This window comes from Hydra viridissima, unplaced genomic scaffold (genome assembly GCF_058129835.1).
Source record: "Hydra viridissima isolate aposymbiotic clone 2 unplaced genomic scaffold, HvirCarnegie_v1 scaffold_10, whole genome shotgun sequence".
Classification (NCBI taxonomy): Eukaryota; Metazoa; Cnidaria; class Hydrozoa; order Anthoathecata; family Hydridae; genus Hydra; species Hydra viridissima.
The window spans coordinates 11492241-11508280 of record NW_028324309.1 but is presented as its reverse complement, the minus strand read 5'-3'; the positions used below and the strand labels follow the sequence as shown (position 1 = coordinate 11508280).

The 16040-nt window shown below is 28.2% G+C and overlaps 1 protein-coding gene across 2 annotated transcripts; it reads left to right on the top strand.

Moving 5' to 3' along the window:
• The first annotated feature begins 2609 nt into the window (after positions 1-2609).
• On the top strand, positions 2610-5453 carry LOC145181552 (uncharacterized). 2 transcript variants are annotated; one of them, XM_080056666.2, is made up of 4 exons: positions 2610-2753; positions 2880-3444; positions 3567-3771; positions 4349-5453. In XM_080056666.2, exons 2-4 carry the CDS (start codon positions 2917-2919, stop codon positions 5134-5136), a joined length of 1521 nt encoding a protein of 506 aa, XP_079912792.2. In that variant the 5' UTR covers positions 2610-2753; positions 2880-2916; the 3' UTR covers positions 5137-5453. The 2 variants fall into 2 exon arrangements, with proteins under 2 accessions (XP_079912792.2, XP_089957421.1); XM_090101295.1 differs by lacking the exon at positions 2610-2753 and having other exon boundaries at positions 2814-3444.
• The last annotated feature ends 10587 nt before the right edge of the window (positions 5454-16040 follow it).

Here is a 16040-nt window from a genome sequence, read left to right as displayed (position 1 = left end):
TTATTTTGAATTTTTATTATTGAGAACTTAAGAAAAAAGTCAACATCTAAAATAATACTGAAACCAAACGTCACGTGAAAAATGTTAAAACTTGGTTTTGCAAATTTTTGCGGAACAGCACACGAATGTTTGCACAAAGTTTTTAGATTTTACAGTTCCACAATTAACACAAATAGGTTTATTATAGTTAATTCTTATCGATACTGGTGTCGAATATTTAGAGTTAAGTATGAAACAGCTTTTCTATCAAAAGCGTTGCATCTCAAATATAGGTCAACGTTTTGTCATTAAAATTACGCTGAGCTTAAAGTACTAATGCGGAGACCGGGTTTCTGGTAACCTCGATGTGCGTGCAGAGATTTTTTTTAATCTTTCGCAAAAGTTACCGTAAAATATTCCGTTTTAAGTGCGCCGTTACAACCGATGTTTTTGATTTTGAACGAGCAGTTAAAGCACTTGAGTTTGGCATAGAATTAGTCCCAAACCTCAAGAAACATTTTCAAGTGGGTGCTATGATTAAACAAAAAATTTAAAATGCTGTTTGTTAACATTTCAAGGTGCCTACCCTACTTGTAACATGTAGAAAGTACTAGATAAACTGGCTCAGGGGGTTTAACACTAGAGTTTAACGAGACGTTGTAACTTTCGGATTTAGAAATTTTTTTTTCCCAATCTCATCAACCAAGATCGTTTTTTCATCATTTTCCACAGCTTTTTGTCTTGAAATGCTTGTGTTATGTTACCATACATGGGATTTTTATGAATCGCACACGGGGGTAATTGAATAATTAACCACATAAGCGCATGCCTCAACTTAATAACATTTTGTAGGGATTTCTTTATTCACTATTTTAATTGATAGATAATATACTAAGAAAAATAAAATTTGATATTATTATAAATGTTTTAAAATAATTAAAATATTCGTGTTTTTTTGCTTTGTTTGCTTTGTTTATTTTGAACTATTCCTGGAAAAGTTTTTAGGAACCAGGTTGTTTTGAAGAAATTTGAAACTTGGGAAAATTTAAGGTTTGTTTACTCAATGTTTGTTTGTGACTCCATACGTTGATATAATCAGTTAAATCGCAGTTAAACTAAAAAAAATTATTTAAAAAATTTATTGTTTGCAAAAAAATATCCGGGCACTTAAGGTTACATTTGGAACAGTGGCGGTTTATGCTGATAATGATTGATAATCTGTTTATGATTCTGTAATCTGTTAATCTAAATGGAATTTCTTCGAAAATTCGTTAAGTTTGACGAGTAAAAGATCTTGCCATTTTTTCTTTCTGATATGTAGCTTGTAAGGCTTAAAAAGTTTTGAAAATTCATAAATTATACTTTAAGTATTCATAATTTACGGAAAAAATATATATATATATATATATTTCTAATTAATTTTAAGTTTGCAATCGCTCAGGCATTAAAAAAAAAAAAAAAAAAAAGAAAATTCAAAAATTATTTTTCTTGAGCTGTTCATTTTCATTTTGAAAATTTTTCCCAACAAAATGAGTGAGTTTCTTTAAAATGAGGGCTTTTTCTCAGCAGTGACCCATGAAAAAGGTTCTTACGTACTTAGTAAGGTTTAAGCTACATATATTGTCCGGCGGAAGTTTATGCAATAATAAATTAAGACAATATTGTGTATTTGGATAAATCATCCATCATCTCTCGTTTCAATCAATCAACCATCTCTCGTTTTCTATAGCAACAACTTAAATACTATTTTGTAGTGGGAGCTTAACGGGAGTGGAGCTTGTTTACTAGGCCTAATCCACACTACTAAAGTTCGCTGACTTTCTTCTTTTTTTACATGTGAAAAAAGTAATAAAAACTCTTTCTTAATCAAATTTACTTGGAAAAAAAGACTCAACAAACTTTTATTTGCTACTCCTCTCTTCTGGAGATATTTTAATCGAAGCAATCGATTCAATGAAGCTATCGAAGCAATGAAACTGTTCTTCAAAAAAAAATTTTTCATGTGCGTAAACACCAACTTCTGCTTTGTAAGTAAACATTATGAGAGGATTTGAACCCATGATCTCTTCAATCTCATACAATCTCTTACAACCTCAATTAAATTTTCTCCAGAAACAGAAAATAACACTAAGGAGTAACATTTTAATTCTAGATTATAATGAGAAACAATTCTTAATGGAGAGAAAAATTCTTAATGGAGGTTTGTTTCAGAAACATCGATTGAAATCAATAAGAGTTTTTTACACGTAAAAAACATAAAATGAGAAGAATTTAAAAAAAAAAAAAATTACAATGAAAGGATTGGAAAATAGATTACGCTCGGATTCGACCCTAAAGAAGAAACCGTTCTGAACAAGCATGGCTTCCTCTTTACACCTTTTGACTCGTATTAAATATCACGGGATTTTTGACGTTTTACAAGTGATTTTTTTGGGTTTACAAGGTCTTGTTTGCCAATCCTTCAAATAAATAATTATAAGACAAGTCTTCCAATTCAATAAAATCTCGGTTAGGTATGCAAAATGAAGTCTAGTATGCGCAAAAAAAACAAGAACTGTTTACTATTGATTTAAAGTTATTTGTAATTTTCTAAATTTAACTTGCTGTCAACTTCCTTTTAGAACCCTTTGCAAGCCTCTATCAAAGGAAAAGTTGTTGGTGTTCATAACATACGTTTTGAAACGAGGCTTAATCAAAAACAATGCGGACTTCGACAAAGCGACTTAAGCAATCGAGTGCATTAGTCATCAGAGAGATATTGCGCACAAAGAAAGGTTTTTTGTTTACATTAGTACGACTATCACAGTCGAAATCAACACAAAGACATTTACAAAATCAATTAATCAATGAAATAGTAACGTGCGCATTATCTTTATAATTAAATCTTTTTCTATATTTAGCGATCATTTACAATCAGACACTTGTCGAGCAAAGTCGATGAAAATGAGCGTTTCAATTATAATTGCATTCTTTACTTCGTTTGCTGCTGTTTCTGCTTTAAAAGGACCCAAGTCATTAAATGATAAAATTGCAATAGTAGGTGCTGGACCAGCTGGTATTCATATGGCTTATCTCTTAAAAGAAAAAGGCTTCAAAAACATTAAGGTGTTAGAAAAAGGAAGCCGGATAGGTGGAAAGTCTAAAACCATTACCTATAGAGGTGCAGCGCAGGAATTAGGAACATGTTATGTATCACCCGATTATGTAGATGTGATCAAACTTATCAACAAATTTGCGCCCGATAGTTTGGTCCCCTTTCCCTCAGCATCCATTTGGCTCGAAAACCAACTTGAACCAATCACGTACCAGCAATATCTGACTAGTTTTGTTTCGAAACTTTTAAACACAAAAGATCCTCAGAAGATTAAGTCTGGCATTGTAAAGGCGATCATGAAATATAATTTGCTGCATAAAGAGCTTTTTGGAGAATACGAAGGGGAACTTATGCCGAGACCGAGTCATGAGGTATATTGCTTTGTTTTATTTGTGCATAGCGTAGAAACTTTCGTCTGAAGAGTTTGTTAATATTAATTGAACGTTTGAGTTCTTTGAGTTAGCAGATGCTAAAATGTTTTTAAAATATCTAGACTTTGTCAAAAATCAACGGCACCTTCCTACAATTTATTATCGTGAATGAGTTGAAGGCTCTTTTACCAATTTTCGAGGCCTCAACTACAATGCAAGGATATGGGCATTTGCAAGAAATCGCTGCTTTATATGGATTAATGTGGAACACTCCGCGCTTCATGCTGGCTTTTTTGACGCGAATGAAAGGTGACGATCGTAGCGCAGGTGAGAAATTCCATAAGACTATTTAATTTGTCCACAGTTGCAGTCAAATTAAATTTCATTTATTGACTATATGAAAATATTTTGAATTTAGCATTTTAAAATAATTTTTTTATTAAGCTTTTCAGTGAATTATAAATTAAAGCTGAGGAAGAATATGGCAATCGTTGCACGTCTTTAAAATCTGAAAAGCTTTTCATCATATAAAACTTTGAAGCATTTTATTTATCATTTTACCAAAACTATATTTGAAGCATTTGAAACTTTGGTTTGAAATATGATTAATGAAACATTCAAATTAACTCCTAAAAATTTAAGAACTTTAATACATGAATTTCTAAAATAATTTAAAAATTAACGCTTGAATTATTTTTCTGCAACGTGTCAATATTTACTATCGCTAAAAATGACTTTTAGCATGAATTTTAAAAATAATTTGAATAAGTCAATTCTTTTCAGTAAAGCCTTGTTTACATGAACTTATTTCTATTTCTACAAAATTATTATTTCTTTACACTTTCAATATATTGCAAAAATAAAGAATTTCAGTAAACAATCATTCTATTTGTTTTACTTTTAGGAATGTACGTATTAAAAAATGGTTTTCAGCAACTGTGGAAGACGATTGTCAGCAAAGAAAAAATTAATGTAATATATAACGTCGATATACGTTCAGTCGTTCGCAACTTCGGTTCGGATTCAAGTGCTATTCGTATTTACAAAAGTCACGGCGAAAAGGAGCCAAAATGGGAAGATTTCGATTTTCTTATTTGGAGTCCAGAAATGGAGCAGAGTATGAATCTTTGGAATAATTCTACTCCACTTGAGAAGAAGCTATTTTCTAACACTAAATCTACCTTTTTTACTGCATCGATTGTGAATTATTTTGATAGAATACGTGGCTTGACACCGATTGATTATTGGATAGACAAAATGAATAATAAAGTCAAGCACAGTGTATGGGCTCAACGTGATACGTACTCAGTGTTAAATGGTTATACAGGCTCTTTGTATAAAAACAAAACGTTTCCTTTGGGAGATGATCTGAAGCCAACAAAAACAGTTATAACTTATCAAATGGCCGACGATCAACCGAATCCTAAAGATCTAAAGAAAGGATTATGCAAACAGTTTAAAGACATTGGAGATCAAATAAAAATTATGACAGCGATGACGTGGCGCTATTTTCCCCGGTATTCTTTGGAACAAATTCAACAAGGTGTTTTATGGGATATATTTGATATGCAAGGGCAATATGGGATGTGGTATATTGGATCTTCGGTTTCTTTTGAAAGCATCAAATCGGTTGTCCAGTATAACAAGCTTCTTTTGAAAAATTTAGAGTTTCATAATGACAATCTTTTGTAATAACATAATCCCAACCTAAATATATCTCTATGCACCAACGCATATGGAAATTTAGACCTCTAAACATATGGAAAATAAACTCTGTAAAAGAAATACTTTCACTTAAATTATATCATCAGTTGTATTTTTTAAATTATTTTATTAAGCAAGAAAAGTATATATATATTATTTATAGATGGCTTCGAAAGTTGCGTTATAGAAATGTGATTTAAACCTTTAACTTGTTTAATGCTTTTTAAAATGTACAAATAGATAGACTCTATGGATTTAGAAGAATCGGTTCTGTAATAAATATATAAATAAATGGTATTTGAAGATTTTAGTTATCAATTTTTATAATTTTATTTTCATTAGTTACGTGGAATCGTCTTTTTTTTAAATATTTTCTTCAAAAAAAGACGTAGCGCTCAACAGTAAATCAATGCAACAGTAAATCAATGCAACAGAAAACGTTTGGTCTACAATCTTCATCATTTAAAATTGAGTTAATGAAATACTGCAGCTTTTTTCTAATCTTTTTATTCAAACGACGGTCTCCTTTAGAAACAAACTTTGCAAATGAAGCTGTACTGTTGCCAAGAAACTGTATTACTGCCACAACAAGCACTGTTGCCAAGAAACAACAATTTTGCTGAGGATTAACACTGTTAAATAGAACGATATGCACCGTTTGTTACGTCATCAAATGAATCTGCATGTTACTCAAATCAAATCCCTGAAATATTAATCAACAAATAAAAAAAATAAGTACTTTCATAATGTTTTCTAAATTCAGACGTTGTTTATATTTGTTATATATATATATATATATTTGTTATATATATATATATATTTGTTATATATATATATTTGTTATATATATATATATTTGTTATATATATATATTTGTTATATATATATATATTTGTTATATATATATATATTTGTTATATATATATATATTTGTTATATATATATATATATATATATATATATATATCAAATCCCTGAAATGTTAATTAACAAAGAAAAAATAAGTATATATATATATTTGGTGAAAATATTTTAAAATTAGTTTATTCATGCCCCCCCCCCTCCCTCATTTCCCTGTCTTCCCAAAGATTAAATCAGTTCATTGGTTTTCAGTTCTTTGTTATGTTTTTATTCCCTTGCGGAAGTTCTATTTCTTGTTTTCATATTACTTTTTCCAGACGTTTTTTCGTCAACACATGTTCGGTAAAATAACTAATATGACATGTTCGGTAAATTACACCTAATATGACATGCATATGTTTATATTTAGTTGAAGATTTTAAAACTTAAAAAATCAATTTTTTAGGATATTTCAGTTTTTACTGTTGAGAATAAGATTTTCAGTAAGTTTCAATAACAGATTATTGGACAAATGCAAAAAATTTCATAAGGTTTCTCAGGAGAGCTTCAATGAAAGTAAAATTTTGATGAAAAAAAATATCGCTCAACAGTGTTTACGAATTGCCAACGGGTAAAAGAAACTCGTTAAGCATATCTGTATTCGGCGAAACCACAACACAAATATAATATGATAGATGATTTAAAACACAAGTGAAATTTTATTTTAAAATCAAATATTTATATTACATTATACTAATAAAAATATTCCTAATAGTCAAACCATTTTCCGTTTAATTTAATGTAATGGTCATCTCAGCTGATCAAGGCTTCCGAAGAAAAAAAAAATAAAAAAGTTTTTTTTAATAACGAACTCTTTTCGTTTATAAGAAAAATTGTGTAAGGAATTGGAATCTATATGGACTAAAAACTCTTGTAATCGGTCGTAATGTGTACAAAGCCTCAGTTTCTATAGTTATAGTTAAACACGATCACAAATCGCGAGAAACTTTTTTTAGTATTTTTAGTTTCTTTTTTGACTCTGCTAATAGAATTTAGACTCTGTTGACAGAATTTATTACTACTAAAGCCCTACTAGATCACTATTTATCTATGTTTATATGTTATTATATATTATACTGAACTAAAAAAGAATTTTATGTCAGTGTTCATCTCTTTCGTTTTTTATATCTAAAAATTCTTTATCTCTCATTAACTTGCTACTTAACCAGTATTTTACTAAGCGGAAGTAAATAGCTAATAATAGTTAGTAGGTGTTTTAATTATCGGCTTCATTTCACACAGCAGGTATTTTACAATAAAAACCGTGCGTTCGAGTTCTTTCTCTAAGTACTCCATAGAGTCTTTAAGCGTCGAATTTATTTGTAATTTGTTTCCATTGTTTTTCTATACATTTTGCTATTTTTGTCTTCGAAAACATTAATTAAAATAACAACAGCAATAATATTGACAATAGCAATATCAACTCAATATTTCCAGAGTTTTTTTTACATTATCAATCAATTTTACATAAAATTCAACAAACTTTTGGATTGTGATCTAAAAACACTTGGCTCTTCTGAAAAATTCCACGGCAACGGCTCACTGATAACTGGATAGCGCAACTCCCACTGATCTCAAAATATAACTGGATAGCGTATACGAAAAAATTTTTTGAAGCCAGTTTTGGCCTCCCAAGATGGCGGCGGAATTAAGGAATGGTGATATGAAAATTTAGAAGCTGATGATAATCAAGTTTCATATCTTAAGCTCAAATATTGATAAATATATAATTTTCTAATAAAAATCTAGTTTTTTTGTTTAACATAAGATTTTTTTCATAAAAATAGCGGAATGTTACATATTTACATAAATTTCAAATATAAATATTTTTTTATTTAACAAAACATATTCTTACAATAAGTTGCTCTATATTAACTTTCTGTTTTTCGTTTTTTAGAATAAATATGATAAAATAAAAATTCTCAGTAAAACTTAGTACAAATTTTAATTTTAATTTGCTTAAATTTAGTTTGTTTAATAAAAGTAAAGAAAAAGTATTTGTTTGCTTGTGTAGAAATCTCAAGTTTCAAATGGTTAGCATTTGTTATATAATTTATGTACCTTTTAGTTCTTAACTACCCAATGCTGTGTGCTAGAAGGTTAATAACACAACAGCATGGTAGGCAGCTGATTTTATTTTTAAGATAAAATGTTTTTTAGGCATTAGTTCATCAGATAGGCACTAAAAAATTATAAATGCTGCATGAACTATCAGCTGAGCACTGTGATTACACACAACTCAGAGGTTCCTTCTAGAGTTATTTTATATATATATATATAAAATATCATATCATATCATAAAAGTATTTTTGATTGGTTTTTGAATAGGATAAGTTTTGTTAATTGCTTCCTAAGCTTTTTTCCAGTTATTTTGGCAGTTTGTTTTTTACCCAGGTGATAAAGATATATTTTTGCATAGTTTTCTGAAATAAGTTTAATCAGTGCAAATAAATGGTTATCAGTTATAGCTGAGTCAAACATATGAGAAGTTTGTTCATTAAATATTTTGAGTAATTAACTGATCTCAAAACAGCACTAGAAATGGCATTTTGAATTCCTATTTCATTTGGAAGGTTGCCATTTATTGAGGCAAGCAACCTTTGGAAACATCTTTCAGTTTCTTCGCATATGATAGCAACACTTTTAGTTGGTTTAATTAAACCTCCTCTGTCTTTGAATTTTAAAAAACTGGTTTGTTCGAAATGATAAGAAAGTACTAATGCATTCCAACATTTAATGCAGATGGTTTATTGTAAATTTATGTATCATAAATTTTTTGATAAGATACATAATGTTGATAATGTTTGATAAAATACAAAATATATGTCATCAAAACATTCCCTTAATGATTTGTTTTGAATAACAAGTTAAAAACAATTGACTCAATTATTGAGAGCTGAAATATTACCAAGAATAATATTTAAGTAAAATAACATATATTAAAAAATAATATTTTGTACTTAATATTTTTATTAAATACTATATCCATTAATTACATATATGTATTAAATAATCCTAGAAGGAACCCCTGAGTTGTGTGTACTCACAGCACTCAGCTAATAGTTCATGCAGCATGTACATATCTGGTATCTTGCTACAAAAATTGAAAATATAAAATTTGTCAAAATTGTAAGTAGACACCACTGCCGCTTACCATACAGTCATGTTATTAACCTTCTAGCACACTGCATTGGGTAACTAAGAACTAAAAGGTACGTAGATTATGCATAAATATTATTTAATCGTAAATTGCACTTAAAGAGTATATCGAATATTTTGTACCTTAGTATCAAAATAATTACTTTAATTGTCTGATTTTTTTAGAAATCATTTCATTTCTTTAAAGTCATTAAAACTTTTTTTCATAGTCTAGTTTTTCTTTCAAAACTCTATTTATTTTCTTTAATATTTCTGTAAAAAGCCTTATAAAATGTACATCGTTCACCGCTAAGAGCTCCGATCGCCGCCATCTTGGGAGACCAATTTTGGCTTCAATTTTTTTTGAAAAAGGCAATTGAATACGCTACCAGTTATATTTTGAGATCAGTGCGCAACTCCGAGCAAAACTTATTTTTTGACGCCAAAATCGCCATATTGGAAAGCCCCAAAAATCTTAATCCCGTAAGCTTTAAGTTCTGTTTTTCGGCTTATCGCTTTATCGCACATATCAGATTTCATTGTTCTGGGGCTTTCCAATATGGCGATTTTGGCGTCAATTTTGATATTAGAGATGCGCTATCCAGTTATTATAAAGATCAGTGCAACGGCTGACTAAAGCACATTAAAAATAGACTTTTTAAAAATTCCTGTAATGTATCTCTATGGCCCCCGAGAGGGGTGGTGGGGGTGGACGGGGAAGATTCCCAAGGCCCCGTGTGTGTACAAACAAATTTTTAAAAATAATTTTCAAAAGATTTAATTAGTTTTGACTTTTAAAAGATTTAATTAACTTTCATTTTTAATTTTCAATGCCCAGAGCACGTTTCTTTTGGTCCTGGGTATATAATTGAACAAAATGAGGGCCCCTTAAGAAAACTTCACCGAGGCCCGAAATTTCTCTCGGCTGCTATGTGTATCTTACTTTTGGTCAAAACACGGCTATTCTTCAGCTTATGCTGAATTGCGTCTTTTTCAACCTCAATTAGTAACTTGTCTTTTGTTTAAACTATTCGTGTTGGTAAAAATGTTAGGTGAATGGAAATATGTGACTTTAGAAGTCGATGGTATTGTAAAAACTTTGTTAAATTTTTGATGGGCTTTTTAGGCTTTTTAAGTTTTTTTTAGAAGCTGCAAACTCACGTTCCTATAGTTCATATGCGCACTAAACTATCATTCGTGATTTGCAACAGCATTATTACTGGGGCAAGTTGCTTCCATTCAGAAATTGCAGACAAAAGCTCCTCATTTTTCCCAATAACTATTAGAGAAGATTGCGTTATAATGAGCACCTCAAGCAAAATTGGGACTACTTTAAAAAAAAAAATTTGTATAGGTACTAACAATCCAAGTTCATTTTTAAACACCCGAAATTTTTTTTGAAAATACAGAGGTTTTAAAAAATAGAAAAAGTTTATTATATTATCCAGACCACAGGGAAGCATGACCAATTAAATTAGTTGATGAAAAAATATTAAGTACACAAATAACAATCCAAACGACGCAATTCAAACGGACGAATGAAAAAATCTGGAATAAAATGAAAAAAATATTTTTGATAATTAATAACAGCATAGTTTCTTTATAAAAATATTAAGAGACATTTTATTTGTAAAACACAAAAACTGTTTTTGCGTGTTTCAGTTTTTCTGTGTTTTTCTGTTATTATTATAATAATAATAATAATAATAATAATAATAATAATAATAATAATAATAATAATAATTATTATTATTATTATTATTATTATTATTATTATTATTATTATTATTATTATTATTATTATTATTATTATTATTATCATCATCATCATTATTATAATTATAATAATAATTATTATTATTGTTATTATTATTGTTATTACTATTGTTATTATTATTATTATTATCATTATTGTTATTATTTTTGTTATTATTATTATTATTATTATTATTATTATTATTATTATTATTATTATTATTATTATTATTATTATTATTATTATTATTATTATTATTATTATTGTTATACAAACCAAATAATTAGCTAGGTTTTTTTAACATTACTTAAAGCTTCACGCAATAGCAATCTTCAGATGTTTCAAACCGATTATGTACAATTAAAAACATCTGAAAATCGCTATTGCGTGAAACTTTAAGTAATGTTAAAAATACCTAGCTAGTTTTTTGGTTTGTACTACAATAATATATTCGCTCTACTTAAACTACGCTGTATTGAGCACTCTTATCGGAAATATTAACATTATTTTTATAATATATACAAATACTAACATTATTTTTATAATATATACAAATATTAACATTACTTATACAATACATCACAAACATTACATATATATATATAAATATATAATATTTGTGATTTAAATAGCACATTTTCGAAAAACGGGCTATAAGGTTGCATTCTATGGAATTTCTCCATAAAACACAGGATTATGTAAGCATGATCATATTACCCGGAAATGGGATGATTAAATACATTGAGTATTAAATGTTCATATTATATAGATCCCACTTGATAAGTCCATATAGGGTTAGCTTATCAATTTTCCTTTAGGAAAACGCAAAAAGAACAACTTTAGCATCAAAATTAAACCACACAGATCCTTCCTCGTGAATCAAGAATATTGTAACAGAGCAAATAATTTACTTGCGTTTTAATTAGAAGTCACCCACTAATAATTTTCTACCGCATTAAATTTAATAGATTTCTTTATGTATATACTATAAAAAAATTATTCAAAAAATATCTTCTGAAAATTCATTGAATGCAAAATAGAAAACTTCCCCTACGCTAATATTTCTGAGACATACTTTACAAGGATTACCCCAATCTACCCTAAACTCTGTAATCCAGTTTGTTATTATTTGGATTGTACGTTAATTTTAAATTTATCTTTCGTTTCCTACTTTAAAAATTTTAGAGAACAAAGAACTTTGATATAATACCCAAGAAAATACTCATGGTTTAAAAAAACTTATGACAACAAAAAGGAATTGTATAACTCATTGATACTTTTGCATGAATAATAATGACTTGAAAAGGACTCCTCTTTAAAATGATATTCGTAAAAACAAACGTTTTGTAAATAAGACCGGTGCCATTTTACATTGTGTATTTGAAGTATATTTAAACTCCTACACTTTGTGTATATTTCAAATAAAAAACAATTTTGTCTGATGAAGTACAATAAATAAATCCATCAAATAATTCTTTTTTAAATGAGAGTTCATCGTTTTTAATGAAACGCCCCAAGATTTACGTAAAAGTTACGTAAAAGATACCTGTTATATTTTTGAAGTTTTTTGGTTTTTCTTTTCATAAGTTATTCAATTATTTTCTAAATATTACAAATAAATTTATTTACAGAAAAGCATTGATATAGCAGATTATCAAGGTTATCGCAAAACTAAAGTTAAACAAAATTAAAATTTTAAGAGCTCACTGTCAGGAGGAAATACAAGCAGGACATTGGAATCAGCGCTAAGTAACAATTTTGTTGCCTGATGCTGGATGGAGGAGAGAGATCGATTTTCATTCGGCAGTACTCATTTCAACTATTTAACACATTGCAATTAAAACCTCATCAATTAACTTCTACTTTGCACTGAAAGCATATTTTGTTACTCCCAACAACAATGGTTATAGCTATACAAATCATCAGGGTTGCCCCAGCAACACATTTTAAACTTTTTTTTCATTCTCAATTCTTCTTTGCTTTGGTATCACATTTCGATTTACTAAGGTGCAGTGGTCATTTTTTACATCATTGTATGGTAAGATACAATGATTTAAAAAATAACTACAACACCTTAGTAACGGGTACCTATAGATGGTATAGGATCTGTTACTCATCGACTCATTTGTCATCCAGTACTTAATCAGGAATAAATTGTCCAATTGGTAAAACTGCTGAAAAAGGTGCTGAATCTTTTTTAGCAGTTTTAAAAAATGGACAAATTGTTTAGCTAGTGAAGGACAATTAAAGTATGCATCTGACCAATATGGTTTTGCAAGCGTTCTTTCTGATGATTTAATGTAACCGACATCTCGTACAATCAAGATTTTGCTTCATACCCTCAGTGGAATTAGAAAAAGGACTCACATAACATCTTCACTGGTTCTACTGAAATCAAATATATATATATATATATATATATATATATATATATATATATATATATATATATATATATATATACATATATATTCGCTCAACTTCCCAAAGCCGAATATTCATTCAACTTCGGAAAAAACAGAATTCGACTTTTTTCGTAGTTGAACGAATATTCGGCTTAAATTTGTACTCAATGGCGAAAAGTACTATTCATTAAACTTCGGTGACCGAAATGTAATGAATATTTATCTTAAGGCATAGTTAGCTGCAAATCTTATCATCACCATCACCATCACCATCACCATCATTATCATATTATTATTATTATCATCATCATTATTATTATTATTATTATTATTATTATTATTATTATTATTATTATTATTATTATTATTATTATTATTATTATTATTATTATTATAACTATTATTATTATTATTATTATTATTATTATTATTATTATTATTATTATTATTATTATTATTATTATTATTATTATTATTATTATTATTATTATTATTATAACTATTATTATTATTATTATTATTATTATTATTATTATTATTATCATTATTATTATTATTATTATTATTATTATTATTATTATTATTATTATTATTATTATTATTATTATTATTATTATTATTATTATTATTATTGTTATTACTATTACTGTTATTTTTTGTTGTTGTTGTTAATATTTGTAGGAAAAAGGTTGTCTTACTGATATGCATCAGTAAAGCAAATATTTTTTTCAAGCTCTTTTATACTTATTTTGTTAATAAAAACTTTTTTAGTAACTAAAAACCATAAAATACAATATGATAACCCCGTTACATTTCTAATAAAACGTCTTTTTTACGATGAAACATCGGTAATAAAACGTCTTTTATTTTTTACGATGAAACATCGACAATGAGCCCTGATTTAATCCACAGTTTAAAAATAAATTTAACTTTCAAAAACTTTACGTTTTTATAGTTATTAATAAATAAACTTGTATAAAAATTTTCAGATAAAGAAAAAATGACGTGTGCTCAAATAGATATTTGAGTTGTTACACTTATGTCAGTTTTTGTCTTTTTCATAAAACGCTCGTTATGAGGTTTTTACGCACACAAGGTTTAATAGTTACTAAAAAAACTTTCTGTTTTGCTTAAGTTTTTGTTTAATAAATAAAAAATACGTTGTTTTAATTTTTTACCCAAAATTAAGGCTTATCCAAATTAATAATCTCTAATGGATAACTCACGGTCTGTAAAAATCAGGTGTAATGTATACTATGATTCCCGAGAAATATCTTTGTAGGTATGAATTCGTAGGTAGAGCAACAATGCAAAATATTCAAATTTATAAATTTAATCCAAAGAATTGATCCTTTTTTTAAGACTTTGATGAAAACACCACTAGAACAGTTTTATCTTGGAGTTCATTATTTTTTATTTTGGTGTTCATTAAGCACCAACTTTTATTTTGGTGTTCATTAAACACCAACTTTTATTTTGGTGTTCATTAAACACCAGCTTTTATTTTGGTGTTCATTAAACACCAACTTTTACTTTGGTGTTCATTAAACACCAACTTTAATTTTGGTGTTCATTAAGCACCAACTTTTATTTTGGTGTTCATTAAGCACCAACTTTTATTTTGGTGTTCATTAAGCACCAACTTTTATTTTGGTGTTCATTAAGCACCAACTTTTATTTTGGTGTTCATTAAGCACCAACTTTTATTTTGGTGTTCATTAAGCACCAACTTTTATTTTGGTGTTTATTAAGCACCAGCTTTTATTTTGGTGTTTATTAAACACCAACTTTTATTTTGGTGTTCATTAAACACCAACTTTTATTTTGGTGTTCATTAAACACCAACTTTTGTATGTGAATGATATAAATGAAGTAAAATTCATCAAAAGTTACCATCCACTAGTAGTTTAATAACTATTTTTAACTATTTATAATTTGTCTTAAATAAAAAAATGCATTGTTGCATGATTAGAACATTTAAAGTTTCAACACCCGCACCCGCACCACCGCCCTTTTTTCTATTCCTTAATTTTAAAATTGGATTGCCCAGTTTTTTTTTCAAATCTATTATAAACAACTAACTTACATTCTGCACTTTGATTGCAACATTCAAAAAATTACCTGACACAGGTAAAAATCATGAACCGCAAAACTGAGTTTTTTTTTTGTGAAAATGTGAATGGGAACTTATAATATTTACGGTTGAAAGAGCGCACAAAACTTGCGAAAAAGGATTGCAATAATCAAAAGGTTCCAAGAGGTGTTTTTGAAATCTATTAAAAGATTGCTCCAAAAACATCACCAAGGTGACAAAATGTTTAATTGGCTGCATTGTTCAATTTTGACTCTATCCAGATAAAACCACACACTCGAAATTCTATGAACTGTGAGCGTTCAGCAAAGGTTTCTGAGTTTTCCAAGTCTTTTGTATTAATTTTAAATTCACTGAAGTTCCATTAGATTACCCATATTTTCCAGTTTCCTCGGTTGGATTTCATCAACCTGATTTTCTTCTTTTTAACGATAATTTTAGATTCTAAAAAGTTCTTAACAAGATTGACTCGTATACTCAATAAATAACATGTAACTCAATCAATACATGTTGCTTAATAAATCACCCTCCGAATGCCCCTTATAAGAAAGGAAACAATTCTAAAACAGAGTTCATATTGGAGATAATAGGAACTATAACA